Here is a 13,667-nt window from a genome sequence, read left to right on the forward strand (position 1 = left end):
TTGTTGGTGTATTTAAGAAAAATGCACGATGCATTATGAAATGCCATGTATTTGTGTGGTAGTCAGTTTGGACAGACTACACGAGTAAAGTACACGATGTTTAGAAAGATCGGACAGCTCCACCTACTGTTTCATATTTTAAACTACAACATACAGTTACAAGGTTCATGCCATTATTAACACTCTCTTGCATCAGGACCAAAGATTCTGCAGTTCATACAATACATCTGTAAAAACATGTTTTTCCCCCATATATTTATTAACAATCCTACATTGCACATTCAACAATTTAATAACTGTAGAAATATTCACCACCCCTATACACTGAAAATTATATATTTCAAATAAATAAAGTATGCAATAAATATATTTACATATTAGACAATTACTTACATTGCATTATTCTAAATCGTTTCTGAGCCACAGCTCAACACTAGAGACATCACAGGTTGTGAAACCGTTTTAAGGTAGTGCGATGCAAGATAAACATATTTCCTACCAAAATAAAGATTTGAAGAAATTCGAAAGAGCACTTGGGTTTCCTCTGATTCCTCCATAATATTATCGTTGTTAGAATAGAGCTGAAGTTAACAAACTCCCTATTCACACTGTGTAACATGGAATTTTGGACCATAAACCATCAAATCAACTAAAACTGAGATGTATTATTAACATTTAACATAAATGTCATTGTGTGAAATTAAAGGAATGTGTTTTTTGTGTACAGCAGCGCAGTCTGACTCTGATTTAAAAAAAAAGGATCATTATGACATACAAACCGATGCTTTGCTATTACCACATACACATGTTGAACACACTTACATAGGCCCACTCACTGTATTTTTTGATGCTCTGAAACTCTTTTCAGCTCACAGCAAACATACTATTACAGTGTATTACAGCTTAATGCCTGGCTTATCACATTCTTTGTTGTTAATTATGCACATTTTGCAGTTGGACATTTGACAAAACAATGGAAACAACTGCACACGTCTGCATTTTAAAAGCACCCAAATAGGAAGTTTTACTGGCTGCCTGTGAGGTTGCTGCAGTGTATACGCAGGTACAGACAGCAGACTGGTCCGCTGTAGAAGAGACTGTTGACGATGCATTGTGCCCGACCCCCTGGGCGTTTCTGTCAGGTTGACCATGTCACAGGCCGTCCATCATGGCCAGAAGGTCGTCTCCTTTGCTGCTGGCACTCGGAGATTGATCTCCAGTCTCTGTGAACTCCCCCATGATCTTGGCTAGCTCTGCATTGGCCTGCTGGTCCTGAAAGACAATGTTATCCACCAATCACAGTGCCAGAGTGGTCGTACAAGAACTTATACCTCTTTACAGTAAATCCTGTTAGATTGGAACAGCCTCACATCTCTGATCATTGACTGTATAACCATAAGCCTATCACTGAGATAAGTAACATTTGGCTCCGAGACCAATCATGGGGTTGTTGATCAAGGGTTAAAGACAGATTCTAGTTGTGAGGCTGACAGGTGGGGCCAGTGCAGATGTCAAGATTTTTCGCCATGATTTGCCGGTCCCAGACGAACTTCTTAGATCTTCTTCAAAAAAACGTGTTGTCTGGTAATGAGCCCTGCCCACATTGTGAACTGTCCCAGACGCTACATCAGTTTTTAAACAAGTTTGATTTAAAAAACAAGATCAACTTGTAGTTGGGCCACCTTTGAGACAAGTATCCAATCAGCAATAGGGAACCAGACAGTCCAAAACAAACATCATACCTAAAAAGAGTGCGACTATGGGGACTGGCGTTCAGTGGATTGAGTGGACACAAGAGGTGGAGGGGAATGAAATGGCACAATCAAGCTCCACCACTATGCAGGAACAAATTAGATGCAATTTCCAGTGAGTGACTCCTTGTGTGTTTTAGTCATTGACTAGCACAGTCATCCGCTCCAGTCATAGCTGTCTCCAACTACAGTAATTTTGTAATCGATCCACCTTGTCTGAGATAATTTGTGTAGTTTGAGCATGGTTACGTCAAATGTCAAATGTCTGACAGTACTGTATGCTTAGACTTTTTGTTAATAAATGTGCAGTAAAGAGAGTTTTTCATTACACAAATCACACATCCAATTGTATCACATCAAAATAAACCATTTGTGAGAACAGAAAGCAAAGCTTTACCTTTGTTGCTTGGATGTTTATGACTCCATATAACAGGTCATCGGGTCTTGATATTAATGCCTCTCTGTAATATTAATAATAAGAAAAGAGTCCCAATGTTAGTTTGGAGTAATTAAAACAAGTTAAAACAAGTTTCATTTGATCCAGGGCCATACAACACATTGACAGTAGACACATAAAAAAGGGGACTCACTCTTCTTCTTCATCGGTGGCAAAGAGGTTGACTCGGAAGCCACTGTCTGCATTTCCTGGTTTCTGGACTTCTAACCCTCCCATTAACTTTGCCAACAGATTCAGCTCCTCTTTGGCCAAAGGGTTGGGAGCAGTATTGACCTGCTGACACACAATGGCTTGTTAACGTCAATATATTAGTGGTTAAGCTGTTTTGTTACAAGATCATGCTACTGTACCGTTTCCAACTCCCGACCCTTTGGGTTCATTCCATGCACCCAGTTGAAAAACGGAGCATTTTCATTTGTTGGCTCTACATTGTGGAAACGTTTGCCACTAACAATTCAATCTTTCCCCTACACTAATACATATATAGCCAGTCTAAACACCCATCTCCTTTCATTGGCCTCTGAGGGCGCACTGACACTATCTATCTCTACCATGCCCAAGCACGCTTCACGACTAAAGTCTAGTTCCTTTGGCCAGTTTGAGTACAACTGTACCGCGCCCAGGCACGGCATGCTTGCTGGCCGCGGCCTGAGAGAAGGTTGCACATGTACAGCCATGAGCGTGCGAACGTGTACGAGCACAGGCGCGAGCATTGATAGCGGTCCAGATGTCTATTTATATGCATCTGTACCCCGCGACACTTAAAAAGATGCCGCCGAACGGTTCGCAGTTCTCTGATGCGGAGGTGGAGTGTTTACTGCAGATTTGTTCAGATGAAAATATTCAAAAACAGTCAGACAAAACTAAACCTCCGATGGGTGAGGATGTATAAGCAAGAAGCAATCGAGTGGGGAACAATCACCCCAAAGCACCGGGCAAGGTACAAATGGACAGTGTGAGTGCGCCCTTAACCATCATCCTGAAGGCATGCCTGACTGATTTTTACTTGTTTGTATTTTATTTTGTTGTTTGTGCATTGGTGCTTGTGTTAATAATGTATTCTGTGCTTTTATTAATTTACTTGTGTTATGAATGTCTGTGTTTTGCATTTGATAATCTCTGTGATTTATTTTATTTAAAGCACTTTTGGCAATGTTTGTTGTTGTCTTGACTTGATTATGCACCAGGAACTAGAGTATAGTTGGACCAGGGTCACTTCACCAAATTCCTGCACATGGAATGTACAGAGGACACAAGGACACATGTCAGAACCAGTCTTAAACATGTAACCTGTGAGTTTGTGAACAATTTGTCCACTAATAAAACCATTAATGTTTACACTGATGACAGTGAAGCTGTTTCACCTTAGTGTGCTGAGCAGAATTTTTAGATGTTCCTGACATGTGGGTTTCCACTGGGCGGCTTACACTGTACCTAAATGGAAAAAATTAGAAAGACAGAATGAACACTTCAACGCCACTTAGTGCCACAGATGATCCGTCAACTCATTCAGTGGGCTTAATACGGTTTTCTGACTGGTTGGAAGTCCCAGGAATTGAATCCTTTGTAGGATGTTCACATTATAATGTAATAAAATTATGGGACATCAAACCACATGCGTTTAAATACCTTGGACTCCCACCGTAAAGTTCAGTTGGCTTTGACTTACTACTTCTAAATACCTCATGACCTGGATTACATAACATCCTCATCATCAAGCCCCTGCCATTGCATAAATACAGTACGCCACAAATTTAGGTTCATGTACATCTTTTGTACTTTGCAGCGTCTTACATGTTCGTGCCAAGTTTGGTGACCCTGTCTCCGAATATATCGAAGGATCCCTCCCGGAGAGCGGCGGCGTAGTTTCCTCCATTATGGAACTGCAGCCTGGTCGCCTCTTCCCCAGTACACCTAAACATCCTGGAAATACCATATATTAAGGACAAGTATGCTTTCAATACCTTTCCTATACACAGATATTTAATCTGAACCCTTACATGGAACCATTAGAACCCCTGTTGCTTTATTAGTTTTTCATGTGATCTTGTTTTCTCTGTGCATTAAATGCTTAACTGTGCAAAGTAATTTGATCCAAGCTAAACACACAACAGATCTAAAATTAGAATGGAAATACTTGTTCAACAAGACCTCTGTAATGCTATTAGCTGCAGATAGGCCTGCTTAACTTAAGATTACAGTGTCTGGGTAAGATCAGCAAGCATATGAAAGACAAAAAGACAAACATTAAAGATCACTGACAGGACCAATGGTACATTTTGCTATCATCAGTTATCTCCACCATCCTTTAAAGTGAAGATTGTTTGGGTCTAAGTGAAAACAGCTATATACAGTGGTACCTTATCAAGCCAGGGACTAGTGTTCCATAAGGCACAGGGCCACTGGTAGGAAGAACAAAGCGGCCATTGGAGTTCTGCACTTTATCCTTGAGGAAAATAGATACCTGCATTGAAGAAAACATAGAAACAGGCTTGTGAGTCAAATAAAACACACAACAAAAGGATTCAAATCTGCCAACATAATTGACTTACTCTTATATGCATGTCCTGAAAGAAGATAAGGAGAGTTTGTCTGATCAGCTGGAAGTCCCCACTAGACAAGGTTGTATACATCTAAAAAAATTAAAAAGACTCAAACTGAAACATCATCAAACCAGCAATGAGAAAATAACTTCACCACATGCAGCATGCATTTATATATTATTTATACAGTTGTCTTATATCAATGTTAAAAAATGATCCCATTTAACCTAATCATACAAGAACATCAATCAAAAACAACTGTTGCCGCTTGACACATGACATTACATGTGCAGTGATAATAGAGCTGAATTTATGCAATCATAATCCAAATAGGGTTGCAGTGTTATACTGGCTTCCATGTATACCATAATATGAAAACTGACAGTTATCATACTGTGTAGATGGTATTGTGCTATAAACAATAACAAGAACAACAAGAATAATAATAATGATAGTAATTGTGTAATACCAAATACTGTGAAAGCATGCATATTCTGAGACGATTATCTCACTGTGTTGCAACCCTAAACCCAAATGGTTTGAAATAACGACAGCATAGTGTGTTACCTGCATTATTTACCACATTTAATCAAGAAAGTAAATTAAATAGGCCACTGCCCTTTAAATTGCTTCTATTAAATGTTTAAGTAGTTAAATTGTATGGTTTCTCTTTCTTATTTTGACTGGTCTGGTATGTGGACTTTCATACTTTTTTTTGCACAAGACTACAATATTTCCTATATTTGGACAGGTGTTTCTGCTTTGCCATATAAATTGTACTACACGACAGGTTGTTAAATATCGTTTGGTGATACTGCGTGTCAATGCTTTTCCTCACTTATGACTTAGTTCTATACACCTGACTATTTTTTACATTTGAAGTAGAGTACCTTTTTTCTTTATTCTTCATGCTATAATTGGGCAATTTTGGAGGCATTTTCAAATTACACCTATTTAACATACCACCAAAAACTCAAAGAGCTTGCATGTGAGGAGAGTGAAGTCACATGCCATACCTCTATGAGCTGTTGGTACGTCTCATCAACCTGGCTGAGAATGCTGGGAGTGTCTTTCACAAAGTCTTTGATTGCATCCATGTGGTTGAAGGAGACGAGGAGGATGTCCTTGGGTCGGGCACAGAGAAGCACCTGGTACTTGAAAGCCATTGTCATCAAGTCATAGAGCTGTGAAGAGGGACACACATGCATCCATCAAAAATAATATCAATGCAACTGTTTAATAATAAACAGCAGAGGGAGCCGCATACAGCAACACACAGTGTTTAAGATATGAATCGTTCTGTATTTCAGAAGTCCTGTTGTACACTATGCTTCAAGGCAACAAAACAATCCAATATTTTTTTTATGAATATAAAGCATGGATTGATGTAGATTTAGATTGTGTAGATGTATCTAGATCTGAAGCATGCTCGACTTTGCAATACTAATCAAGCCTCTATACCGGGGAGGCTGTTAAACAGACTGGCATATCTGTGCAGGTGATGAGACAATGTGATTAATGTGTGGATAAGCCTTGTGTGTACTGAAGGGAAAAATTCAAATTAGATGAACAGCGGAACAGGACAATTCAACATGTGCATGATACAACACAATATAAGGCTGTTGAGACAGTCTGTGGGGGTCTGCACTTGTACATAACTTAACTTGTACTTAACTTTGCCCTTTGCAGTTTGTACTGTATTATTTTACTGTTTTACTGTTTGTGTTCTGTGTTGTGTCTCCTGTATGTTCAGTTAGTCTGTAACTTTGTGTTTTGTTGCTGCCTACCTGAACAGGTCTCTCTTGCAAATGAGACCCTGGGTCTCAATGAGATTGTACCTGTATAAATAAAGGTTAATAAAATAAAAATATACAGGACGTTACATCTGTATGATGACTTACCTTGTCCATGCTGGCTTGGTTGAGTCTCATTATTGAGGCATGGGCTAGCCTGTCGAACACAGTCCGCAGGGCCTTTTTAGAGTAAAGCTCCTGTGGCTTAAAAAGCTCTTCTAGGAACTTTTTGTTGAACATGGTGGTGATGATGTCGTTCATAACTAGTCAGGTAAACAGGACAAAAAACTTAGTGAACTGAGGTTTTTTTTAATAAACTTTCCACACTGTGGGCTCAGAAGCAGGCAGCATTACTACATCGGTCAAACTTCTGAAAAAGTAATCCAAAGCCTATCCCAATGGCAAAGGCCCTAATAAAGCAGCAGCATGGAAAAGCCATCAGCACGTCCTACTTAGTGGTAGGGCAATAACCGTTAACTCCACTCAGAAAGGTTTAATTTGCTGTGTTACCTCCAACAACTACTGTTGCAGCTGGCAGAAGTGATCACAATCACTGTCATCGCTGTACGAGGTCAAACCTCATAGGAACACTTTGTATTGGCTCAAGAGTGAGGAAAAATAAACTGGCACAGTGAGTTAAGGTAGTATTTTCTGTAGTTCTACAAAAGCTAAAAACAAACACACTGTTCTGAGAGCAGAGACAGACATAGATGGAGAATATAAATGTATTGCATAATTATATGTAGTGATTATACTATGGCATATAGTGTATGCTGTGTCACATGTGGCCTGTGAGTCTGCATGGTTTGATGGTTGGATGGTTTGATTTGACTGACCCAACCACTTACAGGATGTACCTGGGTGCAGAGACAACCACAGCACATTATTTATGAGCTTAACTGTACATATCTCACCTCATATGTTCTTTATTTCTTCTCAAGTTCGATTGTTTATTAAGCGTGTGGCTTTAGTCTAGGCCAAAGCAGAGCAGAGAGCTACTAATGCATCGGTGCATGATTATGCTGAAGCTGTGTAATAATAATACCTCTCCTTCTGTCATCCTCTATCCAGCCAGCTATTGTGGAAACTTTATGATTTAAAAAGGAGATACATAAATCAAATGATGTTCTGAAAACTAGACTGGAATGACACATGACTCAAGGCTTGAGCAATGCTGTTGTATACGACATTTGAATACATGCTAAAATGCTATATAGCAGACAAGATAGAGCAGTTTCATTGTTATTGACAATGGAGTACTGGGAAGTGGCTACACTTTGAGATGCTGGGCTCCTGGTTACAGTGTCCCGTGCAACAGCAACTGTTGTCTATCGTCACGTGAGTTATTATTTTATCAAAACATAACACAACCTGTTGACTCTTTCTCTCCAGTTAACGGACAAACCGACTGAAATGAATGTGCAGGTATCACGCTAACGTTTTAAACAGCAGGGTGACATTTGTTTTGTTTTCTACATAGATGCTAAGCTAAAGCTACCTTTCTTAGCTTTGTCAGCAGGGATATTCTGAGCTCGGAGCCGCTGGTCCAGGATGTACAGCATTTCTCCGCCGAGGTTGATGAATAACAGAGGCAGGGTTCTTGAAGACATGATTGTATTTGGACGATTGAATCTCTCCAGGAAATGTAGGCAAGCTAGCGGTCGAAGCTAGCTCAAATGCTATGCTGTTAGGGGGTCTATCTGTTTGGTAAAGCCTCTTCTGGTTGCTAGGCCACGACGCAACAGCCAATCAGCGCGTTGTGCATTATGACGTACACGAAGAGGGAGAGGTCATGCTGGTGTGAAACTTTCAACTAAAATCTGAAGATACCCAGCCAGACCCTATTGCCCCCATTCATCTCATCTCATCTCATCTTCATCCGCTTATCCGGGGTCGGGTCACGGGGGCAGTAGCTTTAGCAGGGGACCCCAAACTTCCCTTTCCCGGGCCACATTAACCAGCTCTAACTGGGGGATCCCGAGGCGTTCCCAGGCCAGTGTGGAGATATAATCTCTCCACCTAGTCCTGGGTCTTCCCCGAGGCCTCCTCCCAGCTGGACGTGCCTGGAACACCTCCCTAGGGAGGCGCCCAGGGGGCATCCTTACTAGATGCCCAAACCACCAATTCAATTTTATTTATAGTGCCAAATCCTAACAAAAGTTATCTCAGGACACTTTACAGACCACACTATATGACTTATTTATGATTGACATAGACCCAACAATTTCCCCGTAGAGTACGGTTGCAACGAAAGCCTTCCCTATAACAGGCAGGAACGTGGAACAGACCCAGCTCCATCTGCAATTAAATCATATTGATAGAAATTAGACTTTAATATTAAAAATACAAGTACAAACTCAGTTTGTATGCATTGTGTTGTCTTCATGTCTGAATAGGCAAATTATAAAATGTGTAGCCATAAAAACATCATCAGTAATATATATCAGATAGATTGTATCACGGCTTTATAACCACCACTCATCATCGATCGTATTTACCACCATAATTATTATCATTGTCATATTCTATCACCTTAGCTGCACTTGTTTCTACTATTCTATTCTATATTACCTGCCATAACATATGAGTCATACTCACATTACTAAAGATATTATCATAGTTACTGTTACTATTGTGGTTGCTTGGATCCCTGTGATTGTTTGTCTGTCTTTGTGTCTGTCTTTGTCTCTCTATGTCCTCCATAGTTAAAGGGAAGGTTCTCGTTGCCACCATGTTCTCAACGGGGAAATTGTTGGGTCTATGTAAATCATAAATAAGTCATAGAGTGTGGTCTTTACATACTCTGTAAAGTGTCCTGAGATAACTTGTGTTATGATTTGGCACTGTAAATAAAATTGAATTTAATTGAATAACTCCGGCAACCTGACTTTCAGAGGTCCCGCACACTTGGTGAACAGATAATGCATCGGCTATTTATATTCCTGTGAAATGCTGAATACTTTCACCTAGTCAAGCCTATAAAAGTCAGTCTAATAAAGAAAAGAGGAGAAGTAAATTGCTGCTGAAATACTCACAGCTGATGCCCACGTTATATACACATTATTTTAAGGGGTCACACGCCACAATGTTTGGGAACCCAAAGTTTAAGAAGGATGTTTTTTTTGCCAAAATAACCCACAGAAGACAGATTAAAAGGTAAATAAAATTACATCACACAATAATCATTTTATATTGACAACGTAGTACAAAATGGCTCATGTTTATATGTTATAAATCTTGTTGTGAATGATGGAACAATGCAGTTTATTTACAGTAATACACATCAATATCAGCATTTTGTCACACAGGTTGCAGGTACATTTATATTTTTGGATTTTGTTTTAATCTTTATTTATCCAGGTAAGGCAATGCTCTTTTTTACAAGGGTGACCTTGACAGCAGCACAAACAAAAGTAACAATGACTGAGTCTACAAAAGGTCAGAGATGGCCAACCGGGCCTGGGGGAAAGCATAAATGAGGAGTGAGGGCTTTACATTTTTCACATATAAGGCTATGGGTAAAAAAAAATAAAATAATACTGAATGGCATAATTTATTAGCTGCTCCTTCTTTGTTTTATGCATGAAAGCTAGGCCTGCTACATGAATAAACAAATAAACGTAGAAGAATAAAGAAATAATAAAAAAATAAAGTACTTCCAACCATAGCTGGACATCACTAACAAACAGAAAAACACTGCATATAGTGGGCGCAAATCCTTCATGTCTTCTTAAGATGAAATGTCTCCATTCCTGATGCGGATTTCTCGCGCCATCCTGCACACCTCACAAATTCCGCACCAAAAGGTCATACAGGCATCATTGGTTAATGTTCCCTGTGGTTAAAAGATTGCAACAAGGTCACATCAGGGAACGCAAACCCTCTATGGGGAAACATACCACAGTTCAGGTTTCTTAATTGCTGGAAACGCCCAACACTTCCTATGATTAAGAAATCTCTGTCTTTCATAAGAGCCAAGTTATTGAAACACATACAGAACTATCCGCAAAACACAAGGGAGGGTCCTCTAGAGAGTTTGGAATATATGTACATGTTATATAGTAATTTACAACATACACTGTACAGTAAGTATATGAATAACTTACCTGAATACCGTATGTCAGTCTCATATGAGTCCTAATGGATGCTGCACCTCCAGGCACACAGCCCAAGCAGCAGTTTTCTCCATACTTATTTGCTGTGTAACAGCTCAATACAAGTGGACAGCAGCAACCAATAGCACCTGCACAATAGATTTCATTATGAATATTTGCACGAGAATAAGCATGAAAATGTGCCTCTATGGACAAAAATGTGATAATGTTAAATTTAAGCAGCTATAGAACAGTTCTCACAGACAAAGCAGTCACTGAAGCAGGAGCACAGGCCCGTGCTCCACTCTCCTGTTTGGACATTCGTCCCGTAGCCCCCTGCAGCTGGTTGATGGGTGACCACTGGGTTTGACATTTTGGATTACTGGATCTGCTTGTTGTTTTTGGTTTAGCTGCCTAGTAAAGAACACATTCAGCCGTTAGCATGGAAAAAAGATGAGTGCAGTGTTTGTTGCAGGTGGAAAAAGCTTCAGGAAACATGACATGAACTAATCTTTCCAAGTTCCACAGTTGTTTTCGTATTTATATTTTATGTGTATTCAATTCCAGAGGAGCAAAATGTCATAGTTTGATTTTTCATAGAATAATTCAGAGGTATATTTTCTGATCTCCACTGGAAAATAACTGAGACAGAATTCATGTGTTATTCAATACTCTACAGCTCCATCAGCATTCATGAATCCCCCTGTAAACATGTATCCACAATCAACAACAACATGTATTTATCTTATCTCTACTGTTATTCTTGTTTTGCTCATTGCCACTGCTGATTCTGCTAAGACACCCGGACCTCCCCGATAACAAAGTTTCATCTTATCCTTACAAACGATTCATGGACTCCTTTTGTAACACAGGAGACACTGTGGGCTTTGAGAGTTTTTCTGATTTTCACACTAATTGAAAATTGTTCTGCATAGTGGTTTTTACTCATATACTTAATATTTTAAGAAAGTCCTTTTTTAACTAGGTCAATTTATGTTGAAAACTTGAAAGACTTGACTTTCAGTTGATAGTATAGTGGAAGAATGCCATCAATTATTTTGGAATGTTTCAGAGTCAGAACATTTTCTGTGTGTAACCTACAGGAGAATAAAGATAAAGGTATGGTATATAAAATTATGTTATTGTGTTAGTTGCTGTATATTATTGACATAGATCATAGTTAATATGACTTGTGACAGCATGCATGAACATGAAGGTGTTAAATAACCTTGAAGTACAAAAAACACATTACAGACATATTATCTTCAATCAGTGCCGTTAAAATGAAATTATTGCGAACGCGTTACTTTTAAAGAATAACATGAGTGATCAGCAAATATCTTTAATGCGTAATATTAGTTTAACTGAATTAGTGGTGAATTCTTAAGTTGATCTACTGCGAGAGGGAAAAAAGTTGTCACTTACCAGCGTGCACTCATCAAACTGACAAGCTGCACACCACACAGGAAGCTATGACGATCTTGAGCTGTGAAATGCTGGTTTGCTAACAGACTGCTGCTTCGGAGGATGACAAGGACCTGTGGTGATTCAATGATAGACCATTAACGAGAACTTCAGCTTTGCTTTGAGGCTGATAGTGGGACTAATCACAAACAAGTACAGATCACTGGAACACTATCTGTTAGGAGGTGAAGGCTTCAGATTAAGATGGTTTTCCAATCTCACATTAGATCAGCAGTTTAGAGAATTCACGCAGTTGTTAGTCCTTTACACCATGCTTTCATGTAACACCCAGAAATGCCTCATGTCCTTTTGTCGTATAGCTTGAGGTTTTAATCAACCACAGCAGTTTGCAAAGGCGTGGGTTTACTCAAGACTTGAACCAGAACAAAGCTACATGCAGTTTCAGAAACGTGTTTTCTGATGGACTTAAACCCCCGAGGGAATCAAAATGTTCATATGGATGTCCCTGTTATATGCACGCAGGGCTGCATTCGTTATTATTCCTCAACTTAGGTTTGAAATTAAATATTATTTGACGAATGCATTATACATAATATACATCCAATCACTGTTCATTTATATCTTTTCTGCACTACAGTTCTGTTTATACCTGTTTCAACAGTCTACTGCATGTTTACATCATATACACCCGTTCACATGTCTGCTTACATCTGATACACGCATGTCTTTCTACATATATGTATCTAACCTGTACTAACACACTAACATCCTGACACTTATTCTTCTTTTACACTTTATTCTTGTTGTTAGGTTTAAATGTTTTTGTATAGTTGCACTGTCGTTATTTGCTGTTCTGTGTGCCCTGAATTGCCCCCCGGGGACAAATAAAGTTTTTTGAATTGAATTGAATTGAATTGAATAAAGAGCAGTCAGAAAGTAGTGAAGCTTATATCTGAAATTCATTGTATTGTTATCCAGCATATTGGATGAACAGTGACTATGTGGTTAATTACTAGAGCCATAGTTTGAGGTGTTGTACTAGATCACATTGCACTAAGATCATTTTGGTATTTGGATAGAATGAGGCATCCCGACCTCTACAGCCCAAACAATGATCAACAAGTCTCTGGCAGTCACCAAAAATGTAACATTACAAACTTCTTAAATGTCTTATTTTTAACAGTTATTTCATAGTGGATTTATGACATTGTACATGCGATCATGTTGTTCCTAGGTCCTGTTTCAAAGCCCTTTCTCAACACCTCAAGCCCATCAAAGTGTGTTTAAAGAAGGTAAATCATGTCGTAACCTGATATATTCTTAAAGATACTGAAGAATGTTGGTCAGCATAAAAATGCCAACTCAGTAATGAAACGGCGAAAGGTACTAAGTGTGGGATTTATTCATATTAAATATTATGCAATCATTTGTTGCAGGTCAGCAATTTTATCCAATTTTTTCCAGTGTTAAGTTTCAGCCTATGGTGGGAAATTAAGTAAAACAAAAAATGTTCCTTATTATGTGGTTATTTGAGTTCCCTACTTCACTTGATCCCTTGCACAAGTGAGATCAGTGGCCACCTAACTGGTTTGGTGCGGATACAT

General features: G+C 39.1%; 2 protein-coding genes across 2 annotated transcripts; both read right to left on the reverse strand.

The window, feature by feature from the left end:
• Window positions 1-423: 423 nt before the first annotated feature.
• On the reverse strand, window positions 424-8,204 carry oscp1b (organic solute carrier partner 1b). Its single transcript, XM_083919032.1, has 10 exons — window positions 8,043-8,204; window positions 6,653-6,807; window positions 5,768-5,935; window positions 4,761-4,841; window positions 4,569-4,672; window positions 4,003-4,131; window positions 3,573-3,642; window positions 2,342-2,481; window positions 2,149-2,212; window positions 424-1,272 (listed from the first exon to the last, which is right to left on the reverse strand). Exons 1-10 carry the CDS (start codon window positions 8,152-8,154, stop codon window positions 1,153-1,155), a joined length of 1,143 nt encoding a protein of 380 aa, XP_083775158.1. The 5' UTR covers window positions 8,155-8,204; the 3' UTR covers window positions 424-1,152.
• Window positions 8,205-10,239: 2,035 nt separating this feature from the next.
• Window positions 10,240-11,047, reverse strand: LOC310951000 (cornifelin-like). The gene is made up of 3 exons (XM_083919059.1): window positions 10,900-11,047; window positions 10,651-10,787; window positions 10,240-10,379 (listed from the first exon to the last, which is right to left on the reverse strand). Exons 1-3 carry the CDS (start codon window positions 11,009-11,011, stop codon window positions 10,275-10,277), a joined length of 354 nt encoding a protein of 117 aa, XP_083775185.1. The 5' UTR covers window positions 11,012-11,047; the 3' UTR covers window positions 10,240-10,274.
• Window positions 11,048-13,667: the final 2,620 nt, after the last annotated feature.

The sequence above is a fragment of the Echiichthys vipera genome (assembly GCF_963691815.1).
Source record: "Echiichthys vipera genome assembly, chromosome: 8".
Taxonomy (NCBI): domain Eukaryota; kingdom Metazoa; phylum Chordata; class Actinopteri; order Perciformes; family Trachinidae; genus Echiichthys; species Echiichthys vipera.